Source organism: Haliotis cracherodii, unplaced genomic scaffold (assembly GCF_022045235.1).
Source record: "Haliotis cracherodii isolate W230 unplaced genomic scaffold, xgHalCrac1.p SCAF_9, whole genome shotgun sequence".
Taxonomy (NCBI): Eukaryota; Metazoa; Mollusca; class Gastropoda; order Lepetellida; family Haliotidae; genus Haliotis; species Haliotis cracherodii.
In genome coordinates, this window is record NW_027266343.1 from 40,583,322 (window position 1) to 40,601,136 (window position 17,815).

The 17,815-nt window shown below is 39.0% G+C and overlaps 1 protein-coding gene across 1 annotated transcript; it reads right to left on the reverse strand.

The window, feature by feature from the left end:
• Positions 1-12,581: 12,581 nt before the first annotated feature.
• Positions 12,582-12,971, reverse strand: LOC139451880 (uncharacterized). The gene has a single exon (XM_071233175.1). The coding sequence runs from the start codon at positions 12,969-12,971 to the stop codon at positions 12,582-12,584; it is 390 nt and encodes a 129-aa protein (XP_071089276.1).
• Positions 12,972-17,815: the final 4,844 nt, after the last annotated feature.

The window sequence follows — 17,815 nt, forward strand, 5'->3', positions numbered from 1 at the left end:
GAACAATGCAGTATGGGAGTTTAGGAAACGAGACGCTGAGCTCAGGACAAAATACACACCATGGTTGTTATGTGCACTCAAAGATTCAAGAAATAGCAAAATAGCGTCTCAATATGTCCCGATCTAAGAAAACGGAGAGAATTTTCGAGTTTATCATAAAAATAAACCATTCCTTAGAGGATGATCTACAGCATCATGAAATGCAATGCCCTCTTTAATATCGGAAGACCCATCCATCTTTCCTGACAATTACCAGATGTTCTTACTATAAAATCTTGCAGAGTCTCGGTCAACGTTTTTTAGCAGTATTGTCACCGTCTTCATGAAATAATGTGGTAACCTAATCAACATAAGTGTTAAAAAGGTTCTCAAAGATCAGATTAGTCTTAAACCCATGCGATGTGCATGGTGTTTTTGAAGACTTAATTCCACAATAGTCACACAAATAAGATACACTATCCTTGACATTTCCATCAACATAACGTAATTACGTATGCAAGCGGTGTGGCAACCCATCCGGCAAAAAACTACTTATCTCCCTTTGCCAATCTGACAGTTGACCGCCCGCGGCCATCTTGTCAGTTAACAAGCAAGGGTATTAATCCACACCCAGGTTTGGGTCAGCGTGTGTCTGAGGAAGATGTAGAAGACCTCATACATGCCAGGTAACGAGTTACCTGTCGTATAGCGGTCCCTTTGATGTGTCATTCATTCATGAGGCTTGACCTAGTCACAGGAAGCGAGGTCGTGACGAAAAGTAGTACCTGCCCATGTATACATCTTCGAGTGTAGGTGAAAGGGATTCTGAAAGGCTGCAATTGTCATGTTTATGAGAGTGCATGTTTATGAGTTGAGTGGACATACCATTTGATGTTACATGTATATGTATAATGTTTTCAATGCCCATTTCCGCCACTTTAACTTCAGAGTAACACTTTTACATCGCCGGTATAAGGAGAACCAAAGCGAAACGAAGATTGTGCATTTCGTCTCCATGGTCTGGTGCACGTGGTCAGTCTAGGTCTAGAATGAATGAATGAATGAATGAGTTATATGAATGAATGAGTTATATAACAAATAAATATATAATAACTTATGCCTATTTTGCATCGGGGGCGGTCGGGTAGGCTAATGGTTAAAGCGTTCGCTCGTCACGCCGAAGAGCCGGGCTCGATTCCCGACTTTGGTACAATGTGTGAAGCCCATTTCTGGTGTCCCCCGCCGTGATATTGCTGGAATATTACTAAAAGCGGCGTAAAACCATACTCACTCACTACTTCATTATACAGATTTAAAAAAAATAAACACAAAGATGGTTTTGATGATCTTGGCACAGTCTTGCTGGTAAGGCTCATCATCAGCTTAGGGCCCTTGGCCCCTCTACACGCAGCCCAGACAGCGAATGGGACTTCTCCCAGGAAGCGCTGTCTCGTCGAATCCACCGATAACTTTTCAGAGAATGAGAAGACTCCCCCACACTGCAGCCTTCTGCATTACCCAGATTGTCAGAAGGGTTGTATTCCTGGCAGCAAACCCTGGTACTCTCTACCTATTATACTCTACTTATTCCTATTATCAAAGTGTAAGTAGGGCTACTTTGAATAGGGACAAGAGGATCGTAGTTCAGAGCTATACTTATTTTCATCTTTTGTGTGGAGAAAACCTTTCCGACAGATGATCACACTATGTCTCCCTAAAGGTTCTCTGTGGGGAGTTCGGTGACGTGGCGTGACGTGGTTGATTGACCCTCATCGCGCACTGATGGCTCGGACCCTCATTCATGCTTACAGTCACCGGTTTGTCTCGTCCGGATTCGATTATTTACAGATCGCCGTAATATTACTGATTGTGGCCTTAGACATCATTCACTTACTCGCGCCTGCTAGACACCCATTCACTGGTGGGTCAGTTGGGCCCCAAACCAACAGTGATACCTCACGTCAGCAGCTGTGTTGAACAGCCCATAGGCGCTACCCTAGGCTGACACACACTCAGGGACCAAACGAAAACAGCCGTTCTGATTTCAGCCAAGGGGGATGGAGAAGTTAAGTTGATAAAGTATTCGCTCGTCGCGACGAAGGTCCAGTTTCGATTCCCCAGTTAGGTATAATACATGAAGCCAATTTCTTGTGTTCCCCGCCCTGATATTTCCGAAATATTGGAAAATACTGCGCAAGACTGGCTCGCGGACTCGCTGACAGTGACCCTAGTCCCGGCCTCAACCAACAAAAAGAAAGTTTGTTTATAATGCAATTGAAAGAACTGTTGCTACATTTGATTATGTCTATTTTAACCATCACTCATTCCTGAAACAGTTTGTCAAAGGTAATCTGTGGCCGTGTCATTTTGGGTAAAAAATTATTGGTTCAATGAAGACATGGGTAAAAAATGATTTTGCAACCAGATGACCCCGACCGTGTTTGAAATTTTGTAAATCGGTGCCAAAGAATGCAAATTTACAGATTTCCAAGGATAGGATATTTCTAAGGTACAGCAGTTGTGTATTGATTTGTTTGTTTATTAAAAGAAAATCAAATTATATTTTACAAAATTAAATCTTGTCGAAGTCTTCTTTGATATATTATCGCTAACCAAAGATATTTTTCAATTGTAAAATCAAACATATAAAATCAACTGAGCGGTATAGTTTCTTTTGTTTCGCAGTTTTGGCCCTCGGTTGTTGAGCGAACATGTTCATCAGTCGGATACCCCACAGCCACAGGTACTTGTTAATGCTTCGCAATAGAATGAAAGCGACATCCATTTCCATAATCAAAAGAACACTTTGCCAAACGCAGAGTCCATTGTATAATTCGAACCATGTCACATGTATGTGTCAACGAAATAACCTCAAAAAGGGACGACGCCAAGCGCTTGCGAAAATGCGAATGTACCCCGCTACAAACACACGCAAAGGCAAGTCAATCTGTCACACCAAAGAACACGGGGACACACGTTATAATCTAATGATATAATCTTTTCAAACTATTGATGTTAACAGTCGAGTTATGACAGACAAGTAAATACCTTCGAAACCCATTGAAACATTCACACACACACACACACACACACACACTCTCTCTCTCTCTCTCTCTCTCTCTCACACACACACCACACACACACAGAGTCCGCGCGCACATATACTATTTCATACAAACACAGCCATATATCCCTCCTGCCTACTTTAGATCAAATTGACCATAAAATGGTCACATTACATGTAAGAGGCAGTTGAATTAATAATGTCTCTTTTGATACTTGTGGCAATCGCCAGACATCAGATATCTTCAAGTAAAACGATGTCTGAAAATCATCTGTATCATCAACTTTTATTGTAATTACGTCATTCACGAAAGCTTGACCTAGTTCTGAATATAAGTGCCTGCAGGTCAGGTGAAATGCACAGACGCCACAAAGGCGGGGCTATTTTAAAAGAAAATATATTGCATCCTTTTTTTCACATAAATATGGCATATATGGCCACAGCCCACGGGATTCGGCCATTAGCATATGTTTTAATTCATCTTTAATCTTTCGTCACATTCTTGCATATATACAGAGTCCATCTGTGAATGAAACATATGTACAGGCGGGTCGTGTATGTAGTTTTTTAAAACATAAATACGGAGGAATATTAAAGTGTCATCATTTTTAATAAACGATTCGTCGTCCCACGTGTACCGTAGACGTGGTAATTTGGGATCTTTATTTCCTTTGTGAGGCACATGCCCATCAGACAAAGTCTTTTAACATTTCCTTTATGGGGTTGAATTTCGCAGAACAAAAAGAAATTGTCTGCCACAAAAAATACATTCTTGCAAGGTTGGTTGTTTTGGGCTTTTTTTAAACTAGACTCATAGTTGTAATTTAAAAACATCTATGGTTATTCAGCTGTAGTTGAAAACATACATAATACACACACACACACACACACACACACTAAAAAACAACACACACACACAAAAACACACACACACAAAACAAACCAAAAACACACACACAAAACAAAAGAAAACCAAAAAACACACACACACAAATACACACACACACACACACTAAAAAACAACAACACACACACAAACACACCCAAAAACACACACACACACAAACACACACAAAACAAACCAAAAACACACACACACCAAACAAAACAAAAGAAAGCCAAACACACACACACACACACACACACACACACACACACACACACACACACACACACACACACACACACACACAAATACACACACACACACACACACACAGGGTGATAGGGTTGTCTTGGTAAGTCAATGAAAGACAAATCATCAATGATGTATTGTATCATCGATTTGCTGAAATATGTTCGCAAAACAGTGAGGCTTTCTTGTTAAACCCTTTAGCTCACGCACACACAAAGACAAGCACACTGCTTCTACAGTAGCACTCTCTCTCTCTCTCTCTCTCTCTCTCTCTCTCTCTCACACACACACACACACACACACACACACACACACACACACACACACACACATGGCCATGTTGCTCACACACGACCACAGCTGTTACTTATGTTTGTTTGTTTTTTAACGTCGCATCCAGCAATATTCCAGCTATATGAGTCTGGACCAGACAATCCAGTGATTGCCATCATGAGTATCGATCCACGCAACTGGGATGCGATGACGTGCATCAACCAAGTCAGCGTGCCTGACCACCCGTTAGTGGCCTCTTACGAAAAACATAGTCGCCTGTTACGGCAAGCATAGTCGCCTGTTACGGCAAGAATGGGTTGCTGAAGACCTATCCTACCCCGGATCTTCAGGGGTCTCTGTTACTGCTTGCGGAGACCTGTTCTGTAACCGGAATAATCTCAGGCTGACGATTACAAAATATCCGAAAGAGTGTTAAGATATAACTATCAACAGCTCGTAACAAAAATCGTATTATTAGATTTTTACTATAATATAAAACGTCAGCGCCAGAGAATAACCAGTCTCGATTATCCGACGAAACAATATGATTCGATCGTTGGAAATCAGTGATGACACCAGGTGGTCGTGAAAAGAGTAAGTATGTCCTACCGGTAGCACCCACCACTCACACAAAGGCGAACGCCACTCACACAAAAGCGAATTCAGTCCAATTGAAAACATAGACAGACCATAAAAAGTACACCGAAATTCCATAAATATCGACTCTAACTTAAAGTTGGTTTGTTTTGGTTTCTGCATGCTTTATTCGGCACGCTTAATGAGTTGTTTTCCATTCCGAAGTTGCACTTTTTGCTGTTACCAAACCTGACGAATAGCAATGGCGTTCGTAGTATATTTTCTCAAAAAGGACGTGTACACACGTTATCTAGGCCGGTTTCCATTTATATACTGGTGAATGTAGGCATCAGTGATTTTTTTTAGAAAGTGATGATTTACAAGAATTGAATAACATGACCTTACGGGAACCCTGGACGGCCACATTCTCCAGGTCTAATAATCCGGGAAAATCATGTATTTCTTGAAATTGTGTTCCATATATGGAAGTATCTACTAGCATGTACATGCCAGGGAACAGCTGTCTCCCAGGTGCGTGTGTTGACAGAGTTAAAACAATTAAGGCGGTCTTTATTTGAACCAGGTGCCGTCTCATTCAACTGCCATGATTTCTTGTGTCATTTTGAATCTTGCGAAATAACCCGCATTATTATTGCTGGTTGGGGAATGTTGAATCTCGTTTAAAAGCGTCAGGTAAGACTCGCCTTCAATTATTCACTTAAATATTTAAAACCCATTTCCATAATCATAATATAAATAAAAGCAGCAAAATACATTATATAATCATGAGAAATCTCTTCTGAAAGCAGAGTTCATTGTACGATTATAATGTGCAGGTTATGAACCACTATCAAATAGTGATGATACCACGTGTTCGCGAAAAGGTGAGCGTATCCTGCCCCATTGGTGGCATACGTCACAAACACATGCAAAAGCAAGTAAATTATTCACCTAAAACACGGAAACATATTGTACAAGTCCACATAAGGAATTACATCGGACATAATTTGTGTCAGTGTTGCATGAAAATATGGAATTGGCCTCCACATGAGATGATACCAGGTGTTGAGCAAAATCACACATGCTCTACGTGCAGAAAGACAGTTCGTTAGTGTCTCACCTCATGTGTAAAACGGTTACAGTACATGCTGTAACATATAATTACGCATTAGCAATTCACCACTCCCAATTATGACATGGACATTAATGCTGTAGAAAACACCAAGTGAAATGCGTATTCACACAGAATGTTCGTACATATTATATGCAGAAAGATTTACATAATATATGCAGAAAGATTTACATAATATACGCAGAAAGATTAATGGATATATAATACACGTCGACGCGTGTCTAATATAATTTGCAGCTTTGGGTAATAAATCTATAATAAATTGGAATGAGAAAATAAATGACACTTTCTCAGAATCCGTTGACTGTGTAACACAAGGCCTATTTCAGAACAATTAGTAAATAAATCTTCTCTTATGCTATGATATAAATAAGTACACACTTGAAAATTGGATTTGGCCAAAACATTACAAACGTTGTCAAAACGATACCAGCCGCCGAAACACTGCAAGCTTTAAACGCAACTAAAACAGTTTATGATACCCTTAACGGATACATCACCATCCAATAACCATTTGACCCGTGAAGATCCGGGGTAGAATATGTCTTCAGCAACCCATGCTTGCCGTAAAAGGCGACTATGCTTGTCGTAAGAGGCGACTAACGGGATCGGGTGGTCAGGCTCGCTGACTTGATTGATGCATGTCATCGTATCCTAATTGCGAGGATCGATGCGAATGATATCAATCACTGGATTGTCTGGTCAAGACTCGATTATTTACAGACCGCCGTCATATAGCTGGAGTGCGGCATTAAACAACAAACCAACCAACAACCAATAACCATTTCTTGTTTGTTTCGTTTTTAGTCACCATGGGTGAGTAGTTCCCTTGCATGCTTCTCGTCTTCAACATTGTGTTGGAAGTGACAACAAGTCCTGCCCTTAAGATCTGAGATACTGTAGTGCCTAGTTTCAGCAGCAAATTAGGTAAGTAAACAACCATACACATCCTCGATTATCCAATACATCATATGTCTTTTCTATTATGTTCTTTTAGAAATGGGCAAAGTAGCATAAGGACAAGTGGCCTATTTGACTCACTAGAAATGCGGAAAATTTTGAAATATTGCTTGAACATTATCAGATATTAAAATGGCTGTCAACGTGTCTTTTTCTTTCATATTTAGATCTTTGCATAAAGATTCAGAGTGACAAAACACTCTCCACAAGACTGTATGACAAGAGGGATGACTTCCACTTTCCAACAGTCAACTTTCCTTTTATGTTGAGCAATATTCCTGCAGCTCCAGCCCTTGGTGTCCTACATTTCATAACTTTTCAGGTACAATCGAGCAGACTCTTTCTGCCAAGAATTTAAAGAACGTCATACTACTCTTGCTCAGACGTTTGACCACGGTTACAATATGCAAGGCCTCAGTAAAGCTTTCAAAGCTTTTTTATGGTAGACACGTGGAGTGCATTTCCAAATTTGACGCATCAATTACAAGAATGATGCCCGATGCAATTCCTATTTTGACCTATATCATATGACCAAATGACTTGTCTGTGTATGTGTTTCTGACGGGTGCCACCGGTAGGATACTCTCATCTTTTCGCGAACACCTGGTGTCATCACTATTTGATAGTCATTCATAAACACATGCTCATGGTATAGTCGGAATCGTACAATCGACTCTGCTTTAAGCAGAGATTTCTTACTAATATGGAAAAGGATTTGTCTATTTTACTTACACTTGCAAGTTTTGGAATTTAGCCATGATGAACTACATAAGTATGGCTAAAAAAATATAACAAATAATTTGTCGAACTTTACATATCAGCAAGTCCGTGACCAAAGATGATGCTTGTAGCTATAACTGCAATGAAAGCCATTTTGTTTCAAAGACTTGCTCTTGTTAAAATTTCGAAAATTGCTTCCTGAAAACCTCTAAATGAACTTCATTTACACAGTGTATTAGTATGCATTTATTGTTGTAAGAGACAAACTTTCAATACCTGAAAAGATAATTTTCATACACGAAAATATTTTACATCTTGCATACTGACTTATTAAGGATTTCCTAATTTCTTAAATTATGCATATCTTGTGGGCCAGAAGAAATTATTAGTTATTAGTATTTGCCAAGAAAAGATATAAAACGTGTTAGTGTCATAGCACAAATGGTCCATTTCATTAAAATCAAAATCCTCGTTGTATATGTTTGCGGGGGACATGGGGACCAAGTCCTCTTAGGCACCGCAATTCGCTGTCCAGAGTTCCTTACCTTGGGCACGCCAGAAGCCGTGATCGTGAGTTCGAATCCCAGTTCGCCTCGTTTAAAACCCAACCATCTCACTCGCTCTATATGTTTACCAATCAAATATGTTTAAGAAAAAATAATCAACACTGTATTACCGAGTCACGGTGCGTCCTCCATATAGCGTACCGTATTCGACGTAATAAGCGCCCCGCTCTAATAAGCGCCCACGGCGATATTTGCTAATAGTACTGCCTAGTGAACAATCCCAATTAGCACTCCTTCCGATTGATCAATGTACACAAGACGTATTTATTCGCGTATAATACGCACCCGTGTGTTATATGCATTCTTAATTATGGGCAATTAAATTCTGGAAAAATGTATCTGTCGCATATAAACATTTCAGTGTGTAAGCATAAACCACGAAATTTATCTTTCAACTCTTCTTTTTTCCACCAAAATAATATTCCAATAAGAGCCCCATATTTCTAATTTTGAGAGCGCCCTGGGCGCTTATTACGTCGAATACAGTATGTTTATAAATACTTAAATTGTCACAACAGCGTCTTTACCGCTTATGTTCAACTGTATAAATAGGGTCTCCCTGTACATTACAATACGTTCCTGTCAATATGAAGTCACTTGGAAGATATGTAATGCTAATGTTTAATATACGGGAGGGGGGCACGGGTGGCCCAGTCGTCTAAGGCGCAGCGATTCGCTGTGCAGAGTTGCGTCCCTTGGGCACGCCAGAAACCTATGATCGTGGGTTCGAATTCCGGTTCGCCACGATTATGCTTCTAGGTTTGTCAGCACCATACCCGTGCTCGTGGGTTTCACCAAAGTGGTAAACGTCTGAGACCTGCATCACTTCCGGCTTTCCTCCCACATTAAGCTGACACGCCGTGATATGACTGGAATAATGTTAAAAGCGGCGTTAAACCCACCTCACTCACTCACTCACTGATATACGGGAAATAGTGAATGAACGGCTCATTTAGATTGTTCCATACGTACACATTACATATTCATTGACTCAGTCTATAACGATTCACCCGCCCTATCACAGACAGCTAACGCTAGGATACGAATATTCATTTACAAAGCACACAGCAATGTGTATTCATATGCCTTCATTGTGTATTCCTAGGGGCGGTCGGGTAGCCTAGTGGTTAAAGTGTTCGCTCCTCACACAGAAGACCCGGGTTCGATTCCCCACATGGGTACAATGTGGGAAGCCATTTCTGATGTGCCCCGCCGTGATATTGTTGGAATATTGCTAAAAGCGGCGTAAAGCCATACTCACTCACTCTCCGCTCTGCACAGTGTTCATCGTCAAGCCATCCATCCATCCTCTATAACACACGCCCTCTCCAATTACATTATATTCCTACAACGTTAATTCACATTCTTAAGGCTGGTGGGTTATCCTTTTGGTTAAAGCGTTCACTGAACACCAGTCTTGGTGTCTCCTGTGTGAAACTGCTGGAATATTGCTAAAAACGGCGTGAAAACTACATACTCTCACTCATAACCTCACACCTTCAACGCATATTCTTTAGCTGCCTTATACTTCTAGATGTTCTGTCATATGTTTACCCAAGTATATACTGTCTATGCATTTTACCTATTAATAAAACATATATGGCAAATTTCTTTTTTAAATTATGTTCACGTGCTGAAGCGAAGTATAGGTGAAATATATTGCCTATGAAGCAGCGTTAGAAAATTACCGTAGCTTATATTTAGTTTTTGCCAGTCTGTATGATTGGATTTCCATGTAGCCTTTTTCCCCCGTTTGTCTGAAAAAGACACAACTATATCATGAGTGATTGAATTATACGTTAGATAATCTATGAGGCTTATCACAGAGTTTTCGAATTCCACGTCGTCGGAATCTATAATTTGCACGGAATGTGTCCAAACTGTTCACGACTTTTTCTAACGAGGCCGCCATTTTGAAACAGTCATCCCGTGATGAATGAGATGACGATATCTGATTGGCTGCTTTGATCGTGTCCCGGAAGAAAGAATTGGATCACAGTTGTTGGCAATCATTACCATGGCCGACATGATTATCCACCGAGCTGTTGGTGGAGGGAATTTAGATCGCAGCTTTAATGACAGGCCGATCCGCGGTGGGACTAACGCAGCGCGCGACCCCCAGATCACTGGGGCGTGAATTAAAGATTTTTGAGACAACCTTCTTACGTGTTATAACCATCTTGCCTACTTCGTGCAAATCAGGGTGTCCGGAATCTGACTTAGATGAGCCCTCATCGACATCAAAGACATTTCGGCTAAAGCAGTGTGATCTATAGCATCAGACACCCCGTCAGTTCTCTATTATGAAGCTTTTAACATCCTTTGCATTTTTATGTCTAGCTTTTCTCAGGTAGCAAATTTCAACTTTTAATTTTCTTGGATATTATATATCAGTTAATGGGACGAGGGAGAGCTGTAAATTTAAGATTTAGTGCCGAAGACGGACTAGACAATGGTAATTAGGACACGATAAAAATGAGTGAATTGTTTTACCATCGATGGCCGCGAAAACAATGGTTTGAAAACCGCCATGGTGAGCGTGTGTTGTAATTTATCATGTCAAAATAACGCGTCTTTCGGCATCGTCTTTTGTGTTGAGGTGATAACGTCTATTTAGGTGCAGGCGCAAACATTCTGTTGAATGTTTTCGCGGTGTTTATGCAGGAGGTGCGGAACAGACGGTTTCTAAATATTTCTCCTTTACAGGGTATGGGCTTGACCATCTGTTGTAAGGCAAGGATCTGTCAGACACATCACTGGTCAAATTGACCACCGGTCAGGGTGATATTTGGTGTCAGAATACGCCTGGTTCTCACGTTTATATTTCTGTCAAAGAGTCTCAGGAACATGTGTTAAAACATCCCAGAGGAACACGTTAGCCTTGATCACAGAGCTAGTCCTTTCATGAATACAAATTAGTCTATTTCATTACGAAATAATTGCCTTTACTACATATAATGACTGAAACAGTTGGTGCTCGGGAAAGGATTATCGAGTTATTCTGGAAACAAAACAAAAAGGTTTTCTTAAGAGATCCATTTTGTGTTTTACACACTTTCTAGAACTAAGTAATACTAGTATTGGCATAGCTAATACTACATCTTCTGAAATGTGCATAAGTCTCAGTAATGGATATGAAGGTATCCTTTACTCCTATTGTTATTATCATCATTATTTACAGAAACGCCACCTGTGAACAAACCGTATCCGAGAAACAGGGTTAGTTGAAATGATGTTTTACAAACACAGCCTCTTCTCATCAACGGTTGACCGATAAGGTTAAGTGCCCTTGATACCATGTTTCAGACAGAAGCTGTGACTGGGTTTGGTTCAATTCATTCTTTTGATGAATAGAAAACCACAACGTTATTGTCGGTCTTTGATTTTTAAACAATGGTCTTCATTTGATTTTTTAGCATACAACTTACCGTCCTTAACAATATGCAGGTGATAATTTTTAGCGCATATAAGTATAATAGAATGTGTGCCCAAAATGTGAATTATTATAAGCGTTTAAAAACATGAGATACTGGTTTACGTTATTGTTTTATTTTCAAAACTGAAATTGATTTTAATTATTTAAATTGATATTTTATTGCCATAACATACTGCATATAAACCAGAAATAACCTACTGCTCATAAGGCAATGCAATGCTATTGAAACGCATGCGAATCAAACGTAATAAAAGTTAACTTTCGCAGTATTTTTATCATCCTAAGTCACCTTCTATGCACCCCGTCATCTTCTTTATACTTCCGTCACCTTCTGTGTACCCCGTCATCTCATCTTCTTTATACCCCCGGCATCTTCTTTATACCCCTGTCACCTTCTTTGTACCCTGTCATCTTCTTTATACCCCCATGATCTTCTTTGTACCCCGCCATCGTCTTTATACCCCCGTCATATTATTTCTACCCCCGTCATCTTCTTTATACCCCTGTCACCTTCTGTATCCCTCTGTAACCGTCTTTGTACCCGACATCTTCTTTATACCCCTGTCACATTCTTTGTACCCCGTCATCTTCTTAATACCCCTATCACCTTAGATACATCCGTCATCTTCTTTATACCCCGCCACCTTCAATGTATCCGTCAAATTCATTATACCTCCGCCACCTTCTATGTACCCCCGTCTTCTTATTTATACCTCCGCCACCATCTATATACCCGTCATCTACTTTATACCCCTGTCACCTTCTAGGTACCCCGTCATCTTCTTTATACCCCCGTCACCTTCTATGTACCCCGTCATCTTCTTTATACCCTTGTCACCTTCTGTATACCCCGTCATCTTCTTTATACCCCTGTCACCTTCTATGTACCCCGTCATCTTCTTTATACCCCTGCCTCCTTCTATGTACCCCGTCATCTTCTTTATACCCCTGTCACCTTCTAGGTACCCCGTCATCTTCTTTATACCCATGCCTCCTTCTATGTACCCCGTCATCTTCTTTATACCCCTGTCACCTTCTATGTACCCCGGCATCTTCTTTATACCCCTGCCACCTTCTATGTACCCCGTCATCTTCTTTATACCCCTGCCTCCTTCTATGTACCCCGTCATCTACTTTATACCCCTGTCACCTTCTATGTACCCCGTCATCTTCTTTATACCCTTGTCACCTTCTCTATACCCCGTCATCTTCTTTATACCTCCGCCACCTTCTATGAACCCAGTCATCTTCTTTATACCCATGTCTCCTTCTATGTACCCCGGCATCTTCTTTATACCCCTGTCACCTTCTGTATACCCCGTCATCTTCTTTATACCCCTGTCTCCTTCTATGTACCCCGCCATCTTCTTTATACCCCTGCCTCCTTCTGTGTACCCCGTCATCTTCTTTATACCCCTGTCACCTTCTATGTACCCCGTCATCTACTTTATACCTCCGCCACCTTCTTCGTACCTATGTCACTTTCTGTATACCACTTTCGGTTACAATCTGTCTTCAGTAACTCGTGCTTATCGTAAGATGCGACTAATGGGGTCGGGTGGTCAAGCTCGTTGACTTGGTTGATGGTGCATGTCATATCCCAATTGTGTACATCTATGCTCATGGATTGTCTGGACCTGACATGATTATTTACATACCTCTGTCATATAGCTAGAATATTGCTGGAGGCGGCGTTAGACAACAAACAAACAACTGTATGCCTATCAAAGGCCGAATTCAAACATATGGTGCTCATGAAGATTTATTTAAACACGCAACATTTCATATCAAAGATTGAATGCAAACAAATTACATTTCGTATCAAAGATTGAATTCATACCATGGTTACATTTCATATCAAAGATTCAGTACAACCATATGTTACATTTCATATCAAAGATTCAGTACAACCATATGTTACATTTCATATCAAAGATTCAGTACAACCTTATGTTACATTTCATATCAAAGATTCAGTACAACCTTATGTTACATTTCACATCAAAGATTCAGTAAAACCTTATGTTACATTTCACATCAAAGATTCAGTACAACCGTATGTTACATTTCATATCAAAGATTCAGTACAACCATATGTTATATTTCATATCAGAGATTCAGTACAACCTTATGTTACATTTCACGTCAAAGATTCAGTACAACCGTATGTTACATTTTATATCAAAGATTCAGTACAACCATATGTAACATTTCATGTCAAAGATTCAGTATTAACATATACTACATTTCATATCAAAGATTCAGTACAACCATATGTTACATTTCATATCAAAGATTCAGTACTACCATATGTTACATTTCACGTCAAAGATTCAGTACAACCATATGTTACATTTCATGTCAAAGATTGAATACAAACACGTTAATTTCAAATCAAAGATTGAATTTAAACATGCCTTACATTTAATTTGATTCAATTTACGCATATAGTATAATTCATATCAATTATTCAAATAAAGTACGTTACATTACATACTCTCAAGCGTAGAAAAATTTGTTCAGAAAAAAATGCTTAGTTAATTGTATAACATGAACAGTTTCTTAAGCCTATTTTAACTAGAGGCACTCTTTCAACTCCAATGCGATAAGAAAACAAGTTAAATGTACACCAACAAATGAATATAACGGCTAAAGTTCTACTTGATATACTCTTAAGAGAATATTTTTATTCGGTTTAAACGACAAAATAACATGGAACCTACATCAAAAGGATACCCCTCGGTTCACCGATGTCATAATCACGTGTAGCAGGACAAGAAGTGGCCATTTATGAAATCTAATTAACTGAGAATTTAAATCTGTCTTTTACATATCACCTCCTCCCTTTCATGTGCCGTTTAATTGTAAATACCAACGAATATCAAAATCACATCGGCAGGGGCCCAAAATATTAATAATCATTCCCCCAGATTAAAGAACATTAATCATCTTGCCTTTATCTAGTTAGACACAACCTCGTCTGCGCATGACGCAACACAGATAGGGCTCGTAAACTTTAAAGAAAGAAAAATCTTTCAATCTTTCAAAAAGTTGCACCGCTGGGATATCTTTTCCGAAACAGGATTTCCTTAATTTTCACATACGGCGATTTTAATTGAAAACAACCTTTATCTAGTGCTATCACCGTGTATGGGGTCTAACCGGGGCATTTATTGATCATTTGCCGACTAAACTAGATATTTACGTTGTAGTTATCCGTAAACACATCAGTAATTTCCCCTCTGGGAAACTTAACTGACTCAAACCTTTTCTGCCTAAGACAAACTACTTTGAACACTGCGAGAGATGTCTTGTGCTCTTGAGCGTTAAGTAGAAATTTGCGCAATACGTTTTTTTATTAACCAAAAGCATATATGGTTCACATTTTGTTGTTTCTTTAGACGCCTCACTTCAAAGGGAAACGCAGAAGGTCGTTAACATACGGGTCATGCGTTCTTGACATAAGTAATATTTGTGATAAATGGTTGGGGATACAACTTAATGTGAAACGGGGTGGGAGGCAAAGATGAGGAAGGGAGGGGGAGGGGGAGGGTGCTATTTCCTCCCTCTAATATTTTCCTGGGGTTGTATTTTTGATATGGAAACGACAGCTGTTTGCTATCACAAGAAATATTATCCTCAGGAGAGTCTGATAATTTATGTTCACATAATACAATATTGATTGTTACGTTATGTTGAATTTTGACGTACACGTTCCTTGTTTAGAAGAAAAGAATTTAGTTGTATCTACGTCAAAGAAAAAACCCAGAGAAATACATTAACTTTAATTTTGAGTAAATGTTCGAATTCAAATATTATACAAGAAACAAAAGTCATCATATATGTTTTTGACTAATGACATGCGATACAACCATTTAAAAATCCTTTGCAATAGAAAAAAATCGAGAAAGTATTGCTAAAACAAATCATTACAAAATGTAACGCCTTTTATTCTGTAACAATTTATATCTAAAATCAAACTCATGCACTGTGCAATATTCTTAATCACAATCAGCAGTATGAAAAATAGTGGGAATTCTTTAAAGTCGTATGTTATTTTTTATATCAAATTCCACAACACAAAATCGGTGTTATCATTCATCACAAAACTTCAAATGCACTCCATTGTCTGATATCGTTCAAGGTGTCGTTGCGATGTCTTTGAGCTGGCGACGCAGGCAGAGGCGTAAACCGTGCATGATACTGTAACTCAACATGCCGAGCGAGCATAATTGGCAAACGAGAACAAATATTGAACTTGACCTCTGACCATTCGCTGTCTCAACATTGGTCGCTAATCATTTTTCCTATTAAGCCAAATGTAATCGGAGCATTCGAGAAACACGTTTTGAGAGAGAGAGCTAATAGTCCCAGCTTTTGTATCTTCTTCATGAATCGATCAGACAAGCATAAAAGCAGCTCCTGAGAGACCAGTCCGTTAGAGGGCGCTTCTCCCAAGGGCATCTTAAATACTTTACACCTTCAAAGTTCGTCGTTAATTTGTAGCAAATTAACCGGCTTGAGGAACGATGACGGTTCGACGAAAAGCATCACGGGTGAAATGGGTAGCGAATATGTCGATAAAAATCTCATTAGAATATTAATCTGAGACCAAACCTCACTCTGATGGCGTAGGTGCCAAGTGGCATCTGCCGATGCTATGAAGCCGAGGGTTGGATTTCATATTTGATTGATTATTGAAACTAGCTTGTTCATCGCGAGACAGAAATTGACAGAAAAAGGTGTTTGGTTGCGGCTGGGATTCACGCTTCAAATGGACTGTCATAATATTGAACTTAAAGAAAAATTAAATTTTCTTTTCAATTTTCGCTTCGTGTTAAGCGTGGAAATTACGACTCGCGCTCGTGTTTCTTCGATCTGTCTTTATTCAAAGCAATTTTTCTTGCTTGAGTTGAGACAAATAGCATTGTTCACACAGTCTGGAAACTTCCTTTCTTGGAGAGGACATTAAGATCGCATTTCGTAATCGTAAAAGTTTCCAACTTTACGAACCGTATGGTAACACTTGGAACAAGAGGTCGTTTACTGTGATAAATGTGCGTGGGAACATGACGTCACTTCTCCAATTTAATCAGGCATTATCTCGTTTCTTAAACAACATATAGCTTAACAATTTTTTTAGTTTTTGTTTAGAAATTGTTCACATTAAATTTGCAAAATGATTAATAAAAAAATTGTTTGGAATGCTTTTTATTTGATCACTATTTGACAGTGGTTCATAAACTCATGCTCATGATAGTCGAAACCGTGCAATGGACTCTGCTTTTAGCAGATATTTCTTATGAATATGGAAAGGGTTTTTTTCGACATTATTATTATTAATAATAATATTATTAATATTATTGTTGTTATTATTGTTATTGTTATTATTATTAAACAATTCTGATTTAAGTGTAGATGCATTGGTAACATCAAGTGAATTTAAATAATGGGCATGAAATTCACTTCATATAAATCCGTAATTTTGTTTCAAAAGAAAACCAAAGAAATTACTAGCACCATGTTTTAAATTTCGTTTCAAATAAAGTAAAGTACTACAACTTGTGTTCGATAAAGTTTGGCATATAAAAGGTAATTTTTGACAATGGAAAGAAGCATCATATCGCCAATCTATTATTGGATGAGTTCTTCTGGAGTGATGTACATACATACAAGCGCCTGATTTGTAACAAACTTAATAATTTGTAACGAATTTCCGTCATATGGTTTACACTGTATATTATTATTAATGAATCTCAGTCAACATCAATGGTCACAATTTAATCGTATAACTAATTAAAGAATTAAAATGTTTTCTCGATGAGTCGGATGCCAATTCAGACACTCATGCCGACAACAGTGACATTTTGAAATTGTTGGCACTGCATTATTTATTGACTTTATTTGAACTCATAGTTGTCACTCCGATTTGATATAGAGTATTTTATATTCATATTGGTTTAGAAACTCATAC

Excerpts from the sequence above, each read along its gene's own strand:
- LOC139451880 (XM_071233175.1), bottom strand. The coding sequence starts at position 12,971 with ATGACGGGGTACATAGAAGGAGGCAGGGGTATAAAGAAGATGACGGGG.